General features: G+C 49.4%; 1 protein-coding gene across 1 annotated transcript; it reads right to left on the reverse strand.

Annotated features, from left to right (window-relative positions):
• Positions 1-979: 979 nt before the first annotated feature.
• On the reverse strand, positions 980-18771 carry LOC123419311 (ultraviolet-B receptor UVR8). Its single transcript, XM_045107154.1, has 15 exons — positions 18458-18771; positions 18287-18363; positions 17751-17829; positions 12768-12827; positions 12241-12342; positions 12062-12155; positions 11663-11705; positions 11541-11586; positions 11407-11447; positions 11191-11293; positions 3077-3131; positions 2930-2996; positions 2729-2765; positions 1627-1706; positions 980-1449 (listed from the first exon to the last, which is right to left on the reverse strand). Exons 1-15 carry the CDS (start codon positions 18705-18707, stop codon positions 1324-1326), a joined length of 1260 nt encoding a protein of 419 aa, XP_044963089.1. The 5' UTR covers positions 18708-18771; the 3' UTR covers positions 980-1323.
• Between the last annotated feature and the right edge of the window lie 4592 nt (positions 18772-23363).

Consider the following 23363-nt stretch of genomic DNA (forward strand, 5'->3'; position numbering starts at 1 on the left):
GGATCTGCTAGTAGTGACGGATCTAGGTCAACATGGCAGGGTGGTCCAACAGTGTAGTTCTTCATAGAAATATATTATTTTAATTTTTTTATGTGATATATATAGCCTATGTGGAAATCTCTGTCCACCCCCTAGATTTGCCACTGACTGCTAGGTGTCATTTTTTGACCGAAACTGTAAAGGGTTTGTGCTTTTATGGGGTCTGTTAGAGATGATCTTATGCATAGACAATCCTATCACATTGAAAGAGGCTCAAAGGTGGTTTAGGACATAAGGGGTGCGCATAGTAAACGCTTGTACCTGAACTGAATCCCAGAAAAAAAAAACCTTAGCACCAGCCTATTGCAAATACTCTTTAACAGCTCATTCGGTTCGGAGGGTTTTCATGGGAAAACTACATGAGTAGGATTCCAAAGGAAAGTCCCCTGTTAGATGCATTGGATTTGTAGGCAACGAGCACAATTTCATAGGAAGATGGTTCATTTCCTGTGTTTTTTTGGAGGAAACCACAATCCAATCAAAGCTCATTTTCCGCAGAAAGGAAGCAAATCAAGCCATCAGTTTGAGAGAACTGTCACCTTATTCCATTCATGTATTGTTCCTAATTCCGACGTTTTGGTTTCCTCCAAGACTTCTTATTAGTCCCTTGTGACGTTGCACACGCTCTTAGTGCAATTATTTTGCTTACCGTCTGTTTTATGTTCTGGTCTTGGTCACTTTGGTGGCCTATATGAGTTTTAGCATCTTCTCAACGTTCTTCTACCAAGACAAAAGGACGCGTATTCAGGTGTGCGTTTGTAAAAACCAAAATTGGTGTTATGTTCATCGCTGTGGAAAGATAAACTTTAGGCGTAGTGGACATATATGATCTTCAGCTCCGATGCCATGGATGTACCCCAGCCCTTCAATTTCCACACGTAATAACCACGACATCCACCGAAAACAATTGTCAAACGCAATATCACAACACCAGTAAAAATAACAATGGAAGATCCATGTACATTGCAGGTTTGTAACTGTACAAGACATGATTTATTTTATTAGTTCAAATCATGTTTACATTTTGAACTGGCCATGCGCATCACACAGCCTGGGCAATGTCAAACACCGCTTCTTTACAGGCCATCAAATATCATAGATACAAGCTCACAATGAAGATGTATGAAAGAAGACTATACAGCTAGACTAACCTGTAATTCTGTTTTACGAGTTCATCCAGATGCACTCGTTCGAGGTCAGCTTATTCTTTTTCCTTGTGCAGGTATGACTGAGTAGTACCAAACATGCCTGGTTGCACTTACAGTGCTGCAGATGACACAGCAGTCAGTTTTCCGCGTACTCGAGTATCGCACCGGTGTGATTGAAGCCACATGATACATGCACAGCTCTTGCATTCTTGTGAAGTTCTACCATCATCGGCTCGCAATAGTCGACGTCGTTTCCATGCCCCTGCAAAGGAGGCACTGGTCAGCACAATCAGGTGAAACGAGCAGTTTTACCATGATGAAATGGAAAATTATTGTTACAATACGACATGATTTTATGGAAATTGCACAAGCAGGTACAAATTGCAGAATATCAGCATCAGGTACTAATAAACTGTTGTAGTGGCAGCAAGTAACTCACTAATTGCCCACCAGAAGAATGGCCCTCTTCGAAGAATGTACCGTTGGCACCGCCCCAGCCCCACGTGTAGATATCTTCACCTGGACGTTTTGAAATGTTCTGAGTATCACAAGCAATGTGGCAACAAAAGACAACCCATAAAATCTTATTTGAAGATAGCACAGCAACTTTTCTCAGGTATGTAGTAAGAATGGAAGCACACGTCTATTTCTTTAGACTGGCTGCAACTGGTTTTTAGAGCTATCTTAAGGCTTCGGGACCAAGAGATCATGAGATGAAACTCTGGAAATTCCACAATACACTTGTATTAAAATGTAGTTACTAGGACTCGAACCAGGTTAGACTGGCCACCTGTTGGCTAGAAAACAAGATTCATCAGTTAGTTTTTTTGCTCACCTTTAGGTATCAGCTTAATATACTACCAAAAAGCCAAGAAAAGAAGTGCAATCAATTCTTAAAAGCTGTGTACAGCTCGTTCATACTAAATATACCTTTAGTATGTTTATCTAGTCGAAACAAATTTAAACAAAGCTATATCAAGAATTCAAGATTGGTTGGGGAAGTGGATGTACAACCCCACCACCTGGGTTCAAGTCCTCACGGATGTGAATTTGGGTTCTTATTATAAAATAAATCAAATCGACGTAGGGCCTTCCCTACTGCTTTCATTTCCAAAAAGATACATATGTTGTTCATTCAAATGGATATATAAAATGGGCTGGAAAGTCAGCCAGATGTCATCAAACAATAATACTAGCACCCTTGCTTCAGCCCTTTACAATTGTGAGTTTGTGTCTCTCTGAGTTGTGTGTACAGCTAGTTAAGTCAAACCATGTGCGTGTACCCTGCATTTTATATCATTGTGACGTGATATCCTCAACTCAGTACCCAGTGCAGGTATAGTCTAGTAGAACTATCATGTTATTTTGTTGTTGCTACATACTTGAGAGATACAATTGTCTACCAACAGAATACCATGAAAATAAGTCGTGTAAACCTGATGATGGACACCCCTTGTCAAAATATAAGTATTTGCTTCATCGTATAATTTGCTACTAGTTAGAACCCATCATACGACAGAAATGCTGCAACAATTTGATACCTGAAATTACAGCTGTGTGCTTCCAACCACAGGATACCTGCAGAGGGTAGACAGTGAAGGTCATATTTTCCTTTTTGTGAAGGGAGAAATGAATCGTCTTTTCTTTGCAAGGAAAGAAACGAGCAGCCTTCTTTGCAAGGGAAAAAACATTGCAGTATAAATAAAAAATTGAACCAATGAGTAGACATACTGCATACCAACCTTAGATACAGGAAGCTTAAATAATGAACTGCTTACAACTTCCGGGAAGCGAACCATGCCTGTACCTCTGGGAAGTGATATTATGTAAGTCAGCAATCTCAGAGTTTGATACAAATGCAAACTTCTAGGAGGAGTAGATGGAAGTACCCAAGACCAAGGCAGCCATTTTCATTTGAACCCCAAGAATACAAATCTCCACGATCTGCAAAAACCACGGTTATCAGATCCTTAGAACAGTTGAACAAAACTGATAGTTGTCACTGATAAATTGTAATAATATAACACCAACCAAGCCATGTCCCTTGCCAGGAGATAGAAATATTTGCTTAGCAATTCAGTACTCATGCTAGTAAAATAAGCAGTAAGGATTAATATACAAAATTGGAGTTACAAGGGCAGAACTCCACAATGACAATCTGTTACAAATTTCATATATAAAACACTTCCACCATGAAGTACATGAAGATTTAACAATGTCCAAGCCCGCAATTTGTTCAATTGAACTGCTTCAGTTGATCACTCGAGAAAATAGAGGGACAGTTTGTTGAGACAAAATGGACATACAAGAACGTAAAACTCAAGCTGCATAGAACCCTTTAAAGTGCATATAAGGTGGCTATTGACGCAAACCTATATATGCAAGTCTATACTGTGCATGGTATAGTTGTGTCCTTGTGGGTGCACAAGGGAACATGACATAGGCATATCTGTTAGGGCATTGGATAGGTTATATGTTAGAGATAGGAAGGTTAAGAAAAGGAATAGACAATTAGTAAGTATCCTTGTTGGATATGTCTGGTCTACTAGAAAGACTAGTTAAATTAAGAATAGTCCAATTTAATTAGGAAGGAAGAATTTGGGTTTGATCTTGAGTGTCTTGAGTATGAATTGAGATCCAATTTGTGGATCGAGTTAGTCGCTTTATGTAAGGACTAGCATGTGTATCAAACTTAATAAAGCAATAAGAGAATAGTTTATCAATCTGTTATCTCCCTCATTTCCTCCTGGCCTAATCTATGTTCTACTCCTCAATCCCCTACTCCATGTCGTCCGGTCATCTTCATGGCGGTAGTTGCCCAGTTTGTTCCAGTACACCACGGCATCTAGGACAAACCATGACCTGATCAGATATGTTGTCCGTCTGCACGGCTGCACCAGGTGCAATGTAGAGGTGAATACATTTTGACCTGGGATCCTAGTCACCCGTAAAGAGTTATGTATTATCAGTGTATAGCTATTCATAATTTTTTTTTTTTCGAGAAAACGCAAAAGCCTTGCGTTTCTTTGCATTGAAAAGGGGGGATAGTTTACAGCCTCCGAAGAGGAGGTTACAGCACGGTTACAAGTAGGTCTAGTGGACATCCCAGGTTGGGGGCAAGGCTACCCTAAGCCCTTTGTCCCCAGCCCGAGCCCAGCACCTAGCCTCATCTTGAATCCTATCTAAGAGCTCGTTCAGCGACGGAGGTATGTGATCGAACACACACGCGTTCCTATGCTTCCATATCATCCAGGGGACCAGCAGCGCGACAGATCGCAGTGTCTTGCGGAGCGGTGGGGGGTGGCGTCTCGCGCCCTACTCCACCAGTCCTGGATGGAAGCGTCATGCATCGGCAGAGGGACCGGGAGGTGCAGCCAGGACAGCGTCTCATGCCATGCCTGCCGCGCGAAGGAGCAGGAGATCAGCAGGTGCTGGATAGTCTCGGGCTCTTGGTCGCATAGGAGGCAGCGAGTGTGGTGAGGGAGCCCTCGGCGCGCGAACCTAGCTGCGGTCCAGCAGCGGTCCAGATCCGCAAGCCAGTGGAAGAACTTGACTTTCGGGGGAGCCCAACCTTTCCAAATGAGCTGCCAAGAGTGGCATGTTAATGATCCATGGAAGGTTGCCCGGTAGCAAGACCTCGCCGAGTAGATGCCGTTGGCCGTCCACTTCCAGATGAGCTTGTCCGGCTCCGAGGACAGATTGATGCGAGCGACGAGCTGCCAAGTCCTCAAGTATTGGCCTATCTCCTGCAGGCCCACCACACCTCTAATGTCACGGGCCCAGGCATTGCCGGCGATGCCTTCCGCCACCGTCCTCACTCTTCTTCTGTTCTTGGGGATGCATAGGTATAGGAGTGGCGCAAGCTCGTGAATTGACTGCCCATGCAGCCATCGGTCCTCCCAGAACAGAGCGGTGAGGCCATCACCTACTAGCATGAGGGTGGATGCATGGAATAGGCCGCGCTCCTCAGGGGAGAACTGTAGGTCAAGGCCTTGCCATGCACGGTCGGCATCCGTCCTCGATAGCCAGAGCCAGCGGAGCCTGAGCGCTAGCCCCGTGCGCTCCAGGTCTCGAATGCCCAGCCCGCCGTAGGCGAGCGGCCGGCAGACAGTGCGCCAGTTGACGTGACAGTGCCCTCCCATTGCAGCCTCACGCCCCGCCCAGAGGAAGCCGCGTTGTATCTTCTCAAGCTGTTTCAGGGTCTTCTTCAGGGGCGAAAGGGCCAGCATCTGGTGAATCGGAATCGCGCTGAGGACAGATTTAACCAATGCCAGCCGTCCTGCCTTGTTCATGAGCCATGCCTTCCAGGACGGGAGGCGGCCTGCGACGGCGTCTACCAGTGGTTGCATCTGTGCCGCTGAGGGCCGGCGAGTGGAGAGCGGGATGCCCAGGTACGTGATGGGCAGCTCCGCGGGCTGGCAGCCCAGCGCCTCCAGCAGGGCGTCGTCATCCTCACCCCCATGCAGGGTCGTGGCGGAGCTCTTGCCGTAGTTCACCCGCAGGCCAGATGCGGTCTCGAAGATGCCCAAGATGCTCTTCACAGCAATAACCTCCTCCATCTCGGCGTGGCAAAACATCATCACGTCGTCGACATATAGAGAAATTGCCGGAATGCTGCGACGGGGGTGCAGGCGCCGGAGGATGCCGGTCTGGAGCGCCCTATGCATGAGGCGGGCCAGCGCATCGACCGCCATGACAAAGAGCAACGGCGATGTGGAGTCACCCTGGCGCAGCCCGCGCCTGTGCCAGATCGGGGGGGGGGGGGGGGGGTACTCCATTGAGCATAACTCGCGTGCTGGCCGAAGAGAGCAGGATGGACAGCCATTCCCTGATCCTGTCACCGAAGCCATATTGGCGCAGGACCTCGAAGAGGAACGGCCAGGATATGGAGTCGAAAGCCCGCGTGAGGTCGAGCTTGAGCATGATGCACGGTGCGCCCAGGTGCTGGAGCATCCGCAGAGACTGCCTGACAAGCATGAAGTTGTCGTGGAGCGTGCGTCCGGCGATGAAGGCGTTCTGGTTGCGGCTCACCAAGCTATCGAGCTTGGGGGCGATGCGCAACGACAGAACCTTCGCAAATATCTTGGCGACTATGTGGATCAGGCAAATGGGCCGATAGTCGCCCAGCTTGTGGGCATCCGCGCGCTTGGGCAGCAGGGTGAGCAGGGCTTGGTTGAGCTTACCAAACCCTCTCCCTCGTAGCGCGTACAGCTGCTCGAAGACGTCCAGGATGTCTTGCCTGATGATGCACCAGCAAGCGCGCAGGAATTCGGCGGTGAACCCGTCCGGCCCCGGTGCCTTGTGCGGCGGCATGCGGCACACCGCAGCCCAGATCTCCTCGGAAGTGAAAGGCTCGTCCAGGCTGCCCAGCTGGCTGGGCGTGATGAGCTGCTCCAGGTCAAGCGTGTGCCCTCGGTCCAGCGCAGTGCCCAGGAGCCCGTCAAAGTGCTCAAATGCGGCCTGGGCCATCTCCTCGTGATCAGTCAGAACCTGCCCATCAACTAGGAGGCTATGCACGCGATTCTTCTGGCGGCGGTAAGTGCACTGCCGGTGGAAGAAGCTCGTGTTTGCATCTCCCTCCACGAGGAAGGTAATACGGGCGCGCTGCCGCGCGATGGTGCGCTCCAGGGAGGCAAGCCCAAGGTATGACTGCTTGAGTTGCCTGCGCAACCAATCCTCTGATGGGGTGAGCGGGCGAGTCTCCATCGCGAGGTCGAAGCGGGCAATCAGCTCGCGGGAGATGGCCAGCTTGTCCCGGATACTGCCCGTGGAGCGCTCGTAAGGGCGCGGGCAGTGGCCTGCAGGCGTCGGACCAGCCGCTGGAAGGGGCAGGGGTCATGCACCGAGCTCCATGCTGTGGCGACGGTGTCGTGGAATCCGTCGAGGCGGAGCCAGAATTCCTCGAAGCGGAAGCGCATATGGGCCACGGGCATAGGAGAGCAGTCCAAGAGCAGCGGGCAGTGATCGGACACGACGGATGCAAGGCAACGGAGGTGGCACTCTCCATGGCAGTCCTCCCACTCCGAGGTGCATAGTACCCGGTCAAGGTGCACGAGCGTCGGCGGCGATTGCTCGTTGGACCAAGTAAAGCGGCGCCCGTTGAGGTAGACTTCCTTCAAGGCAAGGTCGTTGATGGCACGCCGGAATCTGCCCATCATGCGGCGATTCAGGTTGCCCGAACTCTTGTCAGCATCCCGGTATATGAGGTTGAAATCACCACATAGCATCCATGGGCCCTGGCATGCGGCGCGAATGTCCCGCAACTCTTGCAGGAACAGCAGCTTCTCGGGGTCGCCTTGAGGGCCGTACACCGTGGTAAGCCACCACGGGGCTCCATCAGGCGCGCGCACCTTGACCGTGATCGCGTTTTGGGTAAATAGGGGGTCGGAAATGGTGATGGCCCTAGTTTTCCAAGCGATGAGAATGCCGCCGCGGGTGCCGTCGGCCGGGAGATAGGTAGAGCCATCGAACTCGGACCCGAGGGTGTCCAACACAGTCGACGAGCAAATCAACTCCATTTTCGTTTCCTGGAGACATACAATGGATGCCCGAGTAGTACATAGCAGAGAGCGGATCGCGCAGCGCCTAGCGCGCGAGTTTAATCCCCTAACATTCCAGACCACTATCTGAGGACCTCGATACATGGAAGAGAGATCGACAACAGTCGCCGCCAGCCTAGCGCGCACGGACCATGACATCACCCGCCGGTGTAGCCATGTCATCGGGGATAGCTCGGTCGACCAAGGCGGCCATGGCCTGCAGCACTGGAAGCCCCAGCGGCATGGCGAACATATCGTCATAGGCCTTCATCTCTGTGGCGGTAATCTGCTGGTTCACCCCCACAATGCCGAGGGTGCGCAGAATCTGCACCACCGCGCGCCGATCTGATGCGCAAGGAGCCCTGGCTTTGTCGGCGGCTGTGGAACGTCCCCTCCTGGGACTGAAGTTGAGGGCGGGGCGCTGCCGCTTCCCGGGTGAGGGCAGAACGGCATCGAGCTGCTTGGTGGCCGCGGAGAGGAAGGCACCCAGCGTCCAGGGCTGGCTGGGGGCGTGGCAGTTGCGCCGTCGCTGCAGGGTGATCGGCGGCGAGGCGAAGCGACCAGGGACCAGAGCACGGGTGCTAGTGCTAGCAGCGCGGGGGGAGGAGTCCTGCCTGGGCGTGGGTCTCAGCAGTATCGAGAGGTGCCCTGGGCAGGGGGAAGAGCCCGGTATCACGCGCGGCAGGGTCGACGGCTCTGTGGGCGTCGCGGGCCCGTGCGTCCCGACAGGCATGGCAGTTAGCGCGGGTGTCTCAACCGGCGCGGCCCCAGGGGCAGCGATATCCCAGGTCCTGGGCCCATTCGCAGCAGCAGCCAGCCCGGCCAGGTCAGCTACCGCGCGTGCAGGGGCAGGGGCAGCAACACCAACCTCCGCGGGCCCCGGGGTGACAGCTGGGGCCGGTGGGGACGGGGCGGGCATGGCCGAATTGGCGGGAGCGTGCAGATCGCGTCCCGCCTCCCCGACGTGAGTGCGCGCGTGGGCCTGCTGGGGCTTTGCAGGGAGGGGCTGCGGCGGTGCAGGGGGGCAAAGGAGATCCTCGCCCCCTTCGGTCCAGACAAGGCTGCAGGAGGGACAGGGAGGATCGTCCCGTCTGGTTGCTTTGCAGGAGCCGGTCGTAGCTGGCAGCGATCCCGACGGGGTGTGGGATCGGGCGCAGTAGTGGCGGGCCCGGGCGAAGCATCCTCGGTCAAGGGCGGGTTTGAATCAGCGGCCCCCTCCGGTCCTCGTCCAGCGAATGGGGGCGTGCCACCCATCCCACTGCCAGTCGTCGCGCCGTCATAGGGGGGGGGGAGTTGGCAGCTAGCGATGGGGCCACCGGCAAAGTGGCTTTGGGCGTCACTGCGGGCCCCTGGCGCGGGCGTGCAGGCCCCTGCTGACCGGGCCAGGCGAGCATCTCCTGGCGCGTGGGGCGGCGCCCCTGTCGCGGTGCGGCCGAGGACGGCCAGGGCGCAACCGTACAGGCACCGCCGGAGCGGCCGGAGACACCGCCGTGGGCATGCAGCACCAGAGCGTCCACTGCCATGCCATCCGCCCGGCCTGCGCCCCGTCCGTTCGTCGACGTTTGCGGCCCCGCCGGCGCGCGCGTCCATTGCCAGGGCCCTGCCCCTTGCTCGGCCCAAGGCCATGCCTGCCAGTAGCATCGTCAGCCTCGCCACCATTGCCGGAGGGGTGGGGAGCGGCTGGAGCGGGTCGGATCATCTCGGCCTTGGTGAGGGCGATGGCCACCGGGAACGTGAGCGTTCTGACGGCCGACGCCTCCGAGGGCACGCGGCCGGGCAGCTGCTCGACGATTTCCGGGACGGCGGCGCGCCGGATGGCAGCCGGGTCGTGCGCGCGCCCTGAGACGCGGAAGACCGCCATGTCGTCGCGGGAACGAGTGCGGGGGTGAAGTCTCTCAATCCAGCAGCAGTCTCCCAGCAGGTGTTCGACAGTGGAGAGCAACCAGGCGTGAGCGGGGATGCCGCGGAGCTCCAGCTCGACGCGGTACTCGAGCTCGCCGGCACCGGCGTGGGCGAGCTTGCACCAGGGCCGGAGCGACAGCGAGAAGCGGGCGGAGCTGATGAAGTGCTCGCCACGAAGCCGCCGCGTGATAGCCAGGGAGGAGAAGATGATCAGGAAGTCTTCGGGATGGTGCTGGTGAACCGTGAAGTCTCCTTCCTCGAGCTCGAGGGAGCCGAGGAGCAGCGCGGCGACCTCGTCAATGGACACGGAGGGGCGAGTGCCCGTGACCGAAGCCACCATCGCGCGGGCGAGCACCAGCTCGGCCTCGTCCATCTCCTCGGTCTGCGCCATGAACACACGGGGGGGGGCGCGTCCGCGGCCGGCAAGGCCGGAGGTGGGGAGGGGGCTGGAGCCAGCAGGACGGGAGCGGGGCGCGCCACTGGGGGAGGGGCAGCGCGAGGAAGCCGGGTCTGCAGGACCGGGGCGTTGCGCGGGGATCGCTGGGTCGCGGCCGCGGGCCGCCTACCATCACAGTCCCGAGAGGAGTGACCGGAGGCAAGGCAGCGAATGTCGTTAGGGCAATCCCGGACGCAGTGGCGATGGTGGAGGCACCGGAAGCAGAGGCCCGCGAGCTCCTCGGGGGAAGGGTTGCGGCGGCGCGAGGTCGAGGGCCTGGCAGGGGCCTCCCGGCGCGGGCGACGGCGATGCTCTCGGCGACGAGCCTGCTGGAACCCATCTGCGTCCAGCACCGGCCCGCCCGAGACACGGCGGACCTCCGAGCGGGGGCCAAGGCGATCTTTGGCGGGAGGACGGGCCGCGGGAGCAACGCAGCCAGGAGCGGCGGCGGCCGACGGCGCGGGGACGGCCGGCGGGGTGCGGGCGACGTCGCTGTACGAGCGCGCCGACGAGCCGCTCTCCGAGCCAGAGCTGCAGTCCCCATAGGAGACGCGCTCGCCGGAGAGGGACGTCCGGCGGTCGACAGGGTCAGCCAGCACCAGAGCCATGGCGCGAGGGGCGGGGAGGGTGCTGCCGGCGGGGCAGTCCGGGCGGCGCGGCGCGGTGGCTAGGCGAGCGGAGCGCGGAGGGAGAGGGGAGCGGAGCGGAGCATCGCTCGCAGTTGGCTCAGGCAAACTCGGACTGATTCGTACTAGAAAGGTCTCCGGTCTGTTTTTTTATTTGGAGACCGAATTTGAAGGACAGGCCTCGTTTAGTGGTAAAGTACTCCCCACTTGTGCCAAGAGGTCCTGGGTTCGACACAGCCTCCCTGCATTGCACTGTGCAGGGATAAGGCTTTCCTCGTATGATCCTTCCCTAGACCCCACCTGGTGTGGGAGCTTCTAGAACTGGGTCTCCTTATTTTAAGACCGAATCTATTCCACAAGAAATATGTGCAAATGCATATGACCAAAGTTTTTATCTAATTACTTATTTTATTCTGAAAACAGCTGATGCGATCTAACAAATTACTGTCAGGAATAGAAATCAATGCTCCTCTTTTGATTTCTGCATGCACAACTGATACCTGTTACAGCGCAAGTATGATAACCTCCACAAGCAACTTCTTCTGAAAATTGTATCTCTTCAACAACACTTGGTCTAGGTGCATCATTTGATCTTCCAAGTACCTGTAATTTTGGGTTAAATACAAGGAAAATCCCAGGAAGCTAGATTTATGGCCAAGAAAAAATCTCAATAAAAACAGTAAAAAAACGTCCCAGGAGGCCTGATTGGATACCACCTTCTCAGTCTTCTGCCCAAAGATGAACACAGTACCTTTTTCTGCAATTTTGATGCAAGGAGCACGTAAGAAAGAGAAATCATGGTCAGAAGTTGACTAGTGTACTACTTTAAACAATTTTTCCATGAGCTTACCGTCAATGCAAGCTGAGTGCAGCATTCCCGCAGCTATCCTTTTAATCTATTCAATGCAAGGACATGAACAATAAGAAGGGGATCATTATTTGATCAGGACAGTGAAACTTAAAACAAAATACCTTGATGCCATCAAGGTTTTTGATCAACCTTGGAGTATATTCACTGCACAGATGAAGATCAGATTATCAGTAATCATCCTTCTAGACAAATGTAGTTTTAAAATAGTGCAAACAAATCCAAACCATCCAACATAATACCACCCAGGGCTTTTCTCAAGCTCATACTACATCATCTCGAAACTAGGAACTTTGGCAATTAAGTTTGTGACATGTGAATTTGTTATGAGATGAACATTACCTTTTAAGTACATAAGTGCCAGCTTCTGATCGAGAATTTTGCATTCTTATGGTTAAGGTATTACTATGTCCATATTTTCCAAATAAATGACAACATGAGCTATCCCAGAAGATAGAGTGGTGTGTCCACAATAAGTGCTGTCCAAAAACTTGTAATCTTACTTTGAGGTCATAGCGAATCCCAGGAAGCTAGATTTATGGCCATGTCCAAGTCTACCACCACCAGCAGCTCCCCAACTCAAGGCTTCACCATCCTCTTAAGAGGGAAATAACAGGAGAATTTCAGACACTCAAAAGCAGTAATGTTCAAGTTCTATAACGCAAATACGTAGCGCATTCACCTGTAACAACAATTGAGTGCTCTGATCCCAAAGCAGTCATTTTCACTCTAACATCAGCCAAGTAGTCAACCTTTCTTGGGGTAGAGACTACTTTTCCTGCACCTAAACCAAGTAGGAAGGGCTCTTTAATTCAGAATTTTAAACTGGTGGCAAATGTTCAGCTTAATAGCAAGATTATTGATGAACGAAACAATGGCCTATTATATTAGCGAGTAAATCTTAACAGAAGCATGATGATGCTACATGTGATGATGGAAAGACAGCTAGGACAAACTGGAGCTTAAGTGCTCAAGCAATATGTACAAGTCAATCTTAGACACAGATGTTTTAGATTTTTCTTTTCTTTTGAGGGAAATTGATGTTTTAGATTTTAGTTGGATAAATGACCCCACACCCACCAGTGTAAAACAGGCCACTGTTGATAACGCCAAATTGTTAAACCAGTCCAAACATTCAATTATCACATATTGCATGAAGTGGGGATATAGCCATGGATGGTGCTAAGAATGTAAGGAAAATGTTATTACTTTTGCCAAGGCCAAGCTGGCCACTCGAATTTTTGCCCCAAACGAAGAGCTCACCATCCGCTGTTGAAAAGAGATAGCACAAAAGCTTATTAATATGAATTCATTTCACAACAATTCTGATGTACATCATAAATACTCCATCTGTAACTAAATATAAGACTTTTTTGCAGTTTAAATTGAACAGCAAAAACGTCTTATATTTAGTTATGGAGGTGGTAATAAATAAATTTGATAAAAATGAATACTTCCTCCAGTTCTCGAAAAGCTATCATCTTGGACACTGGCATGGTGTCCAAACTAGAACTTTGGTCACTATTTTCTATTGTAACATATTTACACAAAAAAGGACAGCCCGGTGCACGTAGCTCCCACGGGTCTGGGGAAGGGTCTGACCACTTTGGGTCTTTTGTACGCAGCCTTTCGAACCAGTGACCTGATGGTCACAAGGCAACAGCTTTATCGCTGCGCCAAGGCTCCCCTTCAACATATTTACACAACCCAACAAGAAATTATATACTATCAGTATTTTTCAAGACAAAATGTTCCATATGATTTTAAGTATCTTGTCTGAATAATTTAAGAAGGAGAAGATGTCTTAAGCTTTGCGCTAGCCTACGACATGATCGTAGCTAACACCCTCTTTAAGAAGAGAGAATCACATCTAGTGACGTACAGTAGAGGGCAACGCTCTAACCAGATTGATTTCATCCTCTCGAGAAGAGAAGACAGGCGTGCATGCCTAGACTGTAAGGTGATACCTGGAGAGAGTGTTGTCCCTCAGCATAAGCTTGTGGTTGCTGACTTCCGCTTTCGGATTCGTGTCCAGCGGGACAAGCGTGCCAAAGTCGGTAGAACGGAGTGGTGGAAGCTCAAGGGGGAGGTAGCTCAGGCATTCAAGGAGAAGGTCGTTAAGGAGGGCCCTTGGAAGGAAGGAGGTGATGTAGACAACATGTGGATGAAGATGGCGACTTGCATTCGTAAGGTGGCCTCAATGGAGTTTGGAGTGTACAGGGGAAGTAGAAGAGAAGCTAAAGATACCTGGTGGTGGAACGATGATGTGCAAAAGGCAATTAAGGAGAAGAAAGATTGTTTCAGACGCCTATGTCTGGATAGGAGTGCAGACAACATAGAGAAGTACAAGATGGCAAAGAAGGCCGCAAAGCGAGTTGTGAGTGAAGCAAGGGGTCGGGCGTATGAGGACCTCTACCAACGGTTAGACACGAAGGAAGGCGAAAGGGACATCTATAAGATGGCGAAGATCCAAGAGAGGAAGACGAGGGAGGTTGACCAAATCAAGTGCATCAAGGACGGAGCAGACCAACTCTTGGTGAAGAACGAGGAGATTAAGCATAGATGGCGGGAGTACTTTGACAAGTTGTTCCACGGGGAGAGTGAGAGCTCTACCATTGATCTGGACGACTCCTTTGATGATACTAGCAGGCGTTTTGTGCTGCGAATCCAAGAGTCGGAGGTCAAGGAGGCTTTAAAGAGGATGAAAGGAGGCAAGGCGATGGGCCCTGATTGTATCCCCATTGAGGAGTGGAGAGGCCTCGGGGACATAGCGATAGTATGGCTAACCAAACTTTTCAACCTCATTTTTCGGGCAAACAAGATGCCAGAAGAATGGAGACGGAGTATATTAGTACCAATCTTCAAGAACAAGGGGGATGTTCAGAGTTGTACTAATTACCGTGGAATTAAACTAGTGAGCCATACAATGAAGCTATGGGAGAGAGTCATTGAGCACCGCTTAAGAAGAATGACAAGCATGACCAAAAATCAGTTTGGTTTCATGCCTGGAAGGTCGACCATGGAAGCCATTTTCTTGGTACGACAACTTATGGAGAGATATAGGGAGAAAAAGAAGGACCTGCATATGGTGTTCATTGACTTGGAGAAGGCCTACGACAAGATACCGCGGAATGTTATGTGGTGGGCCTTGGAGAAACACAAAGTCCCAGCAAAGTACATTACCCTCATCAAGGACATGTATGATAATGTTGTGACAAGTGTTCGAACAAGTGATGGCGACACTGATGACTTCCCGATTAAGATAGGACTGCATCAGGGGTAAGCTTTGAGCCCTTATCTTTTTGCCTTGGTGATGGATGAGGTCACAAGGGATATACAAGGAGATATCCCATGGTGTATGCTCTTTGCGGACGATGTGGTGCTAGTCGATGATAGTCGGACGAGGGTCAACAGGAAGTTGGAGTTATGGAGGCAAACCTTGGAATTGAAAGGTTTTAGACTTAGTAGGACTAAAACCGAGTACATGAGGTGCGCTTTCAATACTACAATGCACGAGGACGAGGAGGATGTAAGCCTTGATGGTCAGGTGGTGCCTCAGAAGGATACCTTCCGATATTTGTGGTCAATGTTGCAGAAGGATAGGGATATCGATGAAGATGTGAACCATCGAATTAAAGCCGGATGGCTGAAGTGGCGCCAAGCTTCTGGCATTCTTTGTGACAGGAGGGTGCCACAAAAGCTAAAAGGCAAGTTCTATAGGACGGCGGTTCGACCCGCAATGTCGTATGGCACGGAGTGTTGGCCTACTAAAAGGCGACATGTGTAACAGTTAGGTGTGGAGGAGATGTGCATGTTGAGATGGATGTGTGGCCACACAAGGAAGGACCGAATCCGGAATGATGATATACGAGATAGAGTTGGGGTAGCGCCAATTGAAGAGAAGCTTGTCCAACATCGTCTGAGATGGTTTGGGCATATTCAGCGCAGGCCTCCAGAAGCCCCGGTACATGGCAGACGGCTAAAGCATGCGGATAATGTCAAAAGAGGCAGGGGTAGACCGAACTTGACATGGGAAGAGTTCGTAAAGAGAGATCTGAAGGATTGGAGCATCACCAAAGAACTAGCCATGGACAGGGGTGCGTGGAAGCTTGCTATCCATGTGCCAGAACCATGAGTTGGTCGCGAGATCTTATGAGTTTCACCTCTAGCCTACCCCAACTTGTTTGGGACTAAAGGTTTTGTTGTTGTTGTTGTTGTCTGAATAATTTAAAAGATATTGATAATCAAAGTTTGAAAGCTACCAAATGGCAGCTTCTAGAGAACAGGAGGGAGTAGAAGATAGTGAGCTCATAACGTTTACAGTTTGTATAGTACTCTTAAGTATCAACGAAATGTTGAGATAATAACTGCTACCACTGTTCACTAATTTAGGACGCTTTGGCAGTTCAATTTAAACATCCAAAACGTCCTACATTAGTGAACAGAAGATGTGTTAACTTGTCAAGAAACATATTGTGCAGTGCACTGCAGTACTCAATCATCAATACTAAATGATAATCTTATATAATTATTCACAACTATAAGGTACGATGTTCAATACGATATTTCAGCAGCGTGGATGGACATTTAGGTTCAGGTAAAGTGCATAATTTCATATATCTATCCTTTTTTATGAAAATGAGCCCAATTGTTGTATATTTTTGTTGCATATTTATAGTTGCTGTCTCATTTGTTTATAAGGATCTATAGTACTGAGCCACAGAGGGTCCACTAATATTTACAATGAGCTTCTTCTGCAATGTAATGTTGAAGACCTATACTATTGTGTACGCCACACAGAAACAAGGATTGGAGCACGGGAAGAGTCCGTAAAGAGAGATCTGAAGGATTGGAGCATCACCAAAGAACTAGCCATGGAGAGTGGTGCATGGAAGCTTGCTATCCATGTGCCAGAACCATGAGTTGGTCGCGAGATCTTGTGTGTTTCACCTCTAGCCTACCCCAACTTGTTTGGGACTAAAGGCTTTGTTGTCGTTGTTGTCGTTGTACACAAAAACAAGGAGCTCAAAATTACTTGATCACTAGCATGATGCCCGTGTGTTGCTACGAAGTCATAAAGAAGACGAGGATTTAGCCCACCAGATTAGGAATCACCGAAATACAATGGTGTCTGGCGGCCGTTGTGTGGTTCACGATTAAGAAGAAAGCAAAAGTACCATTAGGAATCATGTGACGGGCGTTGGAGAATCTTAAGAGACCATAGTAGGTACTTTAGAAAACATTTTAAATTTGAACACATGCTGTACATTAGTAAGTTGACTGCACAAGGTTGTCGATCAGGTAAGACCGTAAGAGGACGAGGTCTATCATCGGGGTTGGAATTATTATTTGCTTGCTGTCTTATGCTATGATATAGAGCTAGAAAAATTGGTTGGGAAGGAAAACTAATACTCAGAGCATGATTTTGAGGTGGAGTCTCATTTTGCATTTACGTGTCTTTTAAAATAGTTTTAATCTCACATCAAAGTAGTAGCATATTTATTTATTTATGCTGGGTCTCACATGTGAGTTAAAAATACATTTCTATATTTATGTCTTTTGAACGTTGCTAGTCCACATATGGGCAGGAGTGCATTTGTTTATTTGTGAAGATTGTTGGTCCCATACATGAACTCACCACCAACTCCAACCTTTATAAGTAGGATAGGATACTTGCTCATTCTTAGTGAAGGTTGATCAATCAGTCACATACTCCAACCATCTGGGTTTATAAGGCCTATTATCATTGTCTTAAAAAATCAGCATCCACACTAGCAAATCAATATGCCTAGATATATCATGAACTATGTTTTTATAATGTATTCATTTTGAATATTATATTTATTTATTTTTTATATAAACTTGTTCAAACTTTAACAAGTTTAACTGAAGCCAAGATTAATAGGCCTTACAAACCCAGATGAAGGGCTTTAGGCACATAACATAATTTACTTAAAAGCAAACTTTATGAATGGACAGCTCGCTCAATTTTATTATTTATTAGGACAGTAAAACTGGGTGCTCTAGGAGCTCCATCAGGCATCCATGCCCCTGGCCATCAGATTTTTCGTACTAATAAACATATAACAGGTGGTCTCTCTGTTTCCAGTGTCCCCTTCTCATTATATACATTAACCTTCTGCTGGTAAAGCAAACCTAGGCACATAACTGTGTCTTACTTTTTTCGCTCACCTGTTACTGCACAAGAATGATGGTTGCCAGCTGAAATTTGTACAACTTTCTCGTGAAACCCAGAGACTTCAACAGGGTCCTACATGTAAGAGAAGAACTTATTTGTCATTGGAAGAACACGGATGTGTGGACTAATGACCTACGAGGCTACAACGGTAAATAAATAAACAGACAAAAGAAACCAAAAGAAAAATGGAACATACATAAATTGTATGTCGATAGAGGCCGTAAATTCATGGATTGGAGATTATATCTGGTTAATCTCTTATAAGCGGGAGGAATCGAACAACTAGTGTGAAAAATTATATGACATTCAAATATTTAATATGAATGTCATACACTAATACAGCAGACTTTCTTTCGCAAAAAAGGTAAAAGAACAAACACTGATTTAATTTGTCTCAGCTAGTATTTCTGGAGCGTCTGGCTTTGGATTACTGTGCCTAAGTTCCTTTGATTGACATAGAGAGGTATGAATATGACAGCTAGCTTGGTAAGCTACCAACAAAAACTTGCAATTAAACAAGAAGCAGTACCAGAGTATGAGGCATCGAGGAGCCTATCCCGAGCTGCCCAAAGTCGTTCAGCCCCGTAGCAAACACGCGCCCGCCCTCTGGAGGAAACGGCGGGCCAGAATCTCTCGGAATCCTTCACATTGCGGTGTAGAAAAGAGGAAAGAAAGCAGGCAGGGCGAGGGGAGCGCGTACCGGTGAGGAAGAGGGTGTGGGCGCCGCCGCAGGAGAGGGAGGCAGGCGGGTCGGCGGGGCGCGCGAGGAAGAAGGGGCACGCCGTTGGGCTCCACCGCGACTCCAGCGCCCCCAGCCCCAGCCGCCCGTGGTCCCCGTTCCCCCACAGCGCCGCCACCCGACGCCGCGCCGGATGGCCCGGATCGGCCCCCGCCGCCGCCGTGCCGGACGAGAACCATCGCGGCCGTGGCCACCGCCTCGCCCGCCACATCGCCGTTCCGCGTTGGAGCTCTCGAGTGGTCGCGTCGCTCACGGCGTCCGATAGTCCACGTCGGCGACCTGATTATCTCCTCCAAGCATAGTTTATAACAAACCAACTGCCGTCGGTTCAGTTTTTTTTTACCGTGGGGCCTCCGGTTCATCAGTTTATTTACGAAAAAAATGAATATTCTTGATCCCATATCAAAAGAATGAGCTTTGTTACATCTACCTAAGTTTTTAATGTAAACTTACGTTTAAAATGATCTGGCGTGAGTTGGTTGGAAGATGAAAAACAACACAAGCCCATCCTTAAGAATCAGGGGACCGATGATTGGTTAAGAAAGTAAGGAACATAAGTTTACGTTAGTTACTTATGTAGATATAGCATTTTTGCAAATGAATGGACGGCTGCTAGGCGACAGCCGGATGTCGGAGCGGAAATAGCAGCCGCCTTAGGGCATCTTCAATAGTCGTATGATCATTATTGGTAAAATTGCCACATAGACAATTTGGATAACATTGCATATAATAAAAAAAGAGAAAAAATGAAACCTTGTGAACTTGAAGTAACGGTTCAGGCACAAGCTCCGAGGCAAGCATGACAATTTCTTCAACATTTTGTGGACCTGTTTAGTTATTTTACATATGGTTAACATGCAATCCATTACGGGCATCTTCAATAGTCGTATGATCATCGTTGGTAAAATTGTCACATACACAATTTGGATGACATGGCATGTAATAAAAGAAGAGAGAGAATGGAACCGTGTGAACTTGAAGCAACGGTTTAGGCACAAGCTCCAAGGTAAGTATGACAATTTCTTCAACATTTTGTGGACCCGTTTAGTTATTTTACATACGGTTAACATGCAACCCATTGAAGCGCTTGTATGATGTGTCGTTGGTCGCTGACCTGGATATTTATATCAACGATTAAACATACGGACTGTTGGAGATGCTCTGAAGAGCTTGTATGATGTGTTGTTGGTTGCTGACGTGGACATTTATACCAACGATTAAACATACGGACTGTTGGAGATGCTCTTATCAACCGTTGGATGAGGTTGTAATTAATCGTGTGATTCTTTCTCCTCACTCTTTTGAAAAAAAAATCTCTTCCTCCCTTTCTCCTCGCATGTTGTGTACATCGCGATCAACTAGCACATGCTCGTAGGCTAGCAGCATGCAGCATCACCTCGAAACAACAAATGATTTCCGGTGAGCTGTCTCGCAACACTCGTGCTCCCGTCGACGACCGACCTTGCAGGAACTGATGCTTCCATCAAGCGGCCTCGCAGCATCGGTGCTCCCATCGATGACATACCTTGCAACAACTGATGCTTCCCTCGAGTGGTCTCGCGGCACCGGTGCTCCCGCCGGCGAGCGGCCTCGCGGCAACTGATGCTTTCAGCGAGCGGCCTGGTAGCCATAGTTTAAAAAACCAAACCGGAAATCGAACCGGAAAGACCATCGATTCTGGTTTTTATCGGTCGGACCGCCAGTTCATCGGTTTGATTGTTGGATTTTTAAGAAAAAAATTAATGTTGAGTAATATATGTGCTAATATAGTGTGAAACAATGGTCAAATAAATTTATTGTCATGTAATGAACAACAAATTAGCGTACCTGAGTTGGTTATAGGGTCGTGGATAGTCCTCGCATATTGCTCACACTATCTGGGATCGAATCTCACTTTCCCAATTTCTATTAAAATATTTTCCTGGGTTTTCCCGGTTTAGTGATCCGGTTTTTCACTGGTTTTCCGAAAAAACGGCCGGTTCGGTCGATTTTCTCCGGTCCGATTGTAGAACGATTTTATTAGCTTAAAAATCCGATGAGGCTGTCGGTTTTGTTTTTTTCCGATCCGACCGCCGGTCCGGTCCAGTTTTTTAAACTAGGATCTTAGCACCGGTGCTTTCGCCAGCGAGTGACATTGCAGCATGTCGCCGGTCATCGCAACATGGCGGCTCGGTCGCCACACCGCCTCACAGCCCGTCATCGTCGTCGTAACATCGTCGGCTTGACGCACAACAAGGCATCGACTCGCAGCACATCGGTGCCGCCGCAACACCGTCTCGCAGCACATCGTCGCCATCGGCTCGGCACATGACGGCGCCAGCACCATGCCGTAGCACATCGCAGCATGGCACCCTCCGCAGCTCTACGTTGTAGCACAATGGCGCCCTACAGCTTCGCCTCACATCGAGCCGCATTTTACGGGAGGAGAAAATGAATAAGGAAAGAACATGGGGAAGTGGATTAGGAAAGAGCATGGGAAAGTGGATTAGGAAAGAGAGGGCACGGAGAAGGAGATGAATATGGAGAGGGAGCAAGTGGGTGGGCCATTCAGGGAGATAATTGCACATTTGCTCCTGGTAGTTACTGGCGCGGTCCAAGTCGGTCCTCGGACTTGCGAAGTGCTCCACTACGATCCCGGTACACGAAAATACGTCTTCAATACAGTCCTTAAACTTGAAACCACAGTCCCGGCTATACACCACCCCACGTACCGCGTACTCCCCATGTATGCCACGTCATCCTGGCCCCGCTTGTCAGGGAGGACCCACCCGTCAGCTCGAGTGGATAAGGCGCTGTACCGTTTCGTCCTAAGGAAAAAATCCCCAATCCCCCACCCGCAATCCCTAGCTTTTGGTCGGAGCGAGCGTGACCCCGTCGGTGGCGGTGGGCTTACAGTTTTATTAACATGCAAAGAGACACAAAGCAAGCTGAATCAGTTGTGATAGGGCCTCTTCCAGAAAATGCCTTCATACAGCAACAAACTCTATCACAGTCAGCAATTGAACATAGTACAATAAGTAGGAGAGGAGAAGTTCACAGGAAGAGAGAGGTGCTTGCACTGGCAAGGTTGAAGGCTGCAGCAGAGAGAAGGGAGATAGCAGATCAGGCAAAGTTTGATGCAACAATTGCAAAAATAAGAGAAGAGGAGGAGAAAATAAAGTTGTCAGCTCAAAGGAGGAAAGAAGAACTAGAAGCTAAGAAAATTGCTGCAGAGGAGAGAAAGAAAACACTGCTGGAGGAGAAGAGAATTGCAGCTGAGGACAAAAAGAAAGCAAGTGAGGAGAAGAAAAGAAAGGCCCTAGAGGAAAAGTTGGCCATGGCAGACAAAAGAAGAGAAGCTATGGAGGAAAAGAAAAGAAAAACTGAAGAGGCAAAGAGATTGAGAGCAGAAGAGAAAAAGAGAATTGCTGAAGAGAAAAAAAGACTGTGTAAAACTGCTTATGATGAAGAAGAGGCAATGTTTCTAATTAATCAATCTGATGAGATGGAGAGAAGGCAATTGTTTTTGCAAACACAAGAGGAAACAAGACAAGAAGCTTGGAAGCAGCAGATAGACCAGCAAGAAAATACAAGGATTGACGCAGAGTTGCAAGAGAAAAATGTGAGGGAGGCAACAAGGCAAGAAGCGGAGAGAAGTGCAGCCCCAGTGAAGAGAAGTGCAGCAAGCTCAAGTCAAAGCATTAGAGGTTTTAAAAAACCCAGAAGAGTTAACATGCTTGATGAACTAAGATAGGAAAAGTTAAATGAAGGTGTTCAAACTGAAGATCATGTAGCTTCTTTTATTTTGTGTTGTGCTTATGATCAGCTCCAGATCATGCACAACTGGATATGATATATGAACCATAAGTATTATGTTGTTATGTGATATATCATCTTCTTTTATTTTGTGTACTTGTGACATCTTCCATTGCAATATCATAACAAGTTAACATAGAGGCACAACACAACTACATTGCTCAATTCACATAGATAAACATAGTTTTGCTACAAAGCACACAACACATGGTTCTGCTACAAAGCACATCACACAACAAATGGTTCTGCTACAAAGCACATCACACAACAAATGGTTCTGCTACAAAGCACATCACACACCAAATGGTTCTGCTACAAAGCACACACATTGCTCAATTCTCATACATAGTGCCATCAACTTTGCCAAGCACAGTGGTGAATTTGTGCTTGCACGTCAGGTCCTCCCCTTCGTTTGGCAGCCAATCACCCGGCAGGTCTTCAGCGAGTAGAGGACCACGATCAATGACCTCCTTCATGTGGCAGATCACAGGATACACAATTTTCTTCTTCTTCCTCGGCGATGATGGTCCATAAGACGCTGCAATTTCAAGGCAAACAAACTCTTCCAAGGACTGTGGAGGAGGATCTGTGCACAATACTAACTTTGGCTCGGGTATCTCCACGTGCACAACCTTGCCCACTCTGGATGGATCACGGAGCCACGCCATTACCTCCAGTTCATGGCGGTTCTTCGGCGGTATAATCTGTATCAGGTCACCACCCAAGTCCTTCAGGAGCCCTCTCACTGACTCCGACGACCATGCCTGGTCCGGGAGGTCTTCGAAACTAAGCTTGCACTTGTACGGGAGAGCAGCTGAAGTGCCGCGCACCTCTCTCACCCAGCGCTCAAACTTCATCCACCGACGGTCGCACTTGATCTTCATCGACGTCTGTAGCACCGCCGTGCACTTCTCATCCGTTGAGAACAACTACCACAGGTCATGCGGGGGACAAGCAACATAGATGGTTACCTCCGTCGGCAGCACGCCGCAATGCTCCTCCATTGTGGCCAATAGAGCTGGCGCCGTCACAGCCTCCTCGCCATCACCAACCGCAGTGGCCAGCAGGACCA

This window comes from Hordeum vulgare, chromosome 1H (genome assembly GCF_904849725.1).
Source record: "Hordeum vulgare subsp. vulgare chromosome 1H, MorexV3_pseudomolecules_assembly, whole genome shotgun sequence".
Taxonomy (NCBI): domain Eukaryota; kingdom Viridiplantae; phylum Streptophyta; class Magnoliopsida; order Poales; family Poaceae; genus Hordeum; species Hordeum vulgare.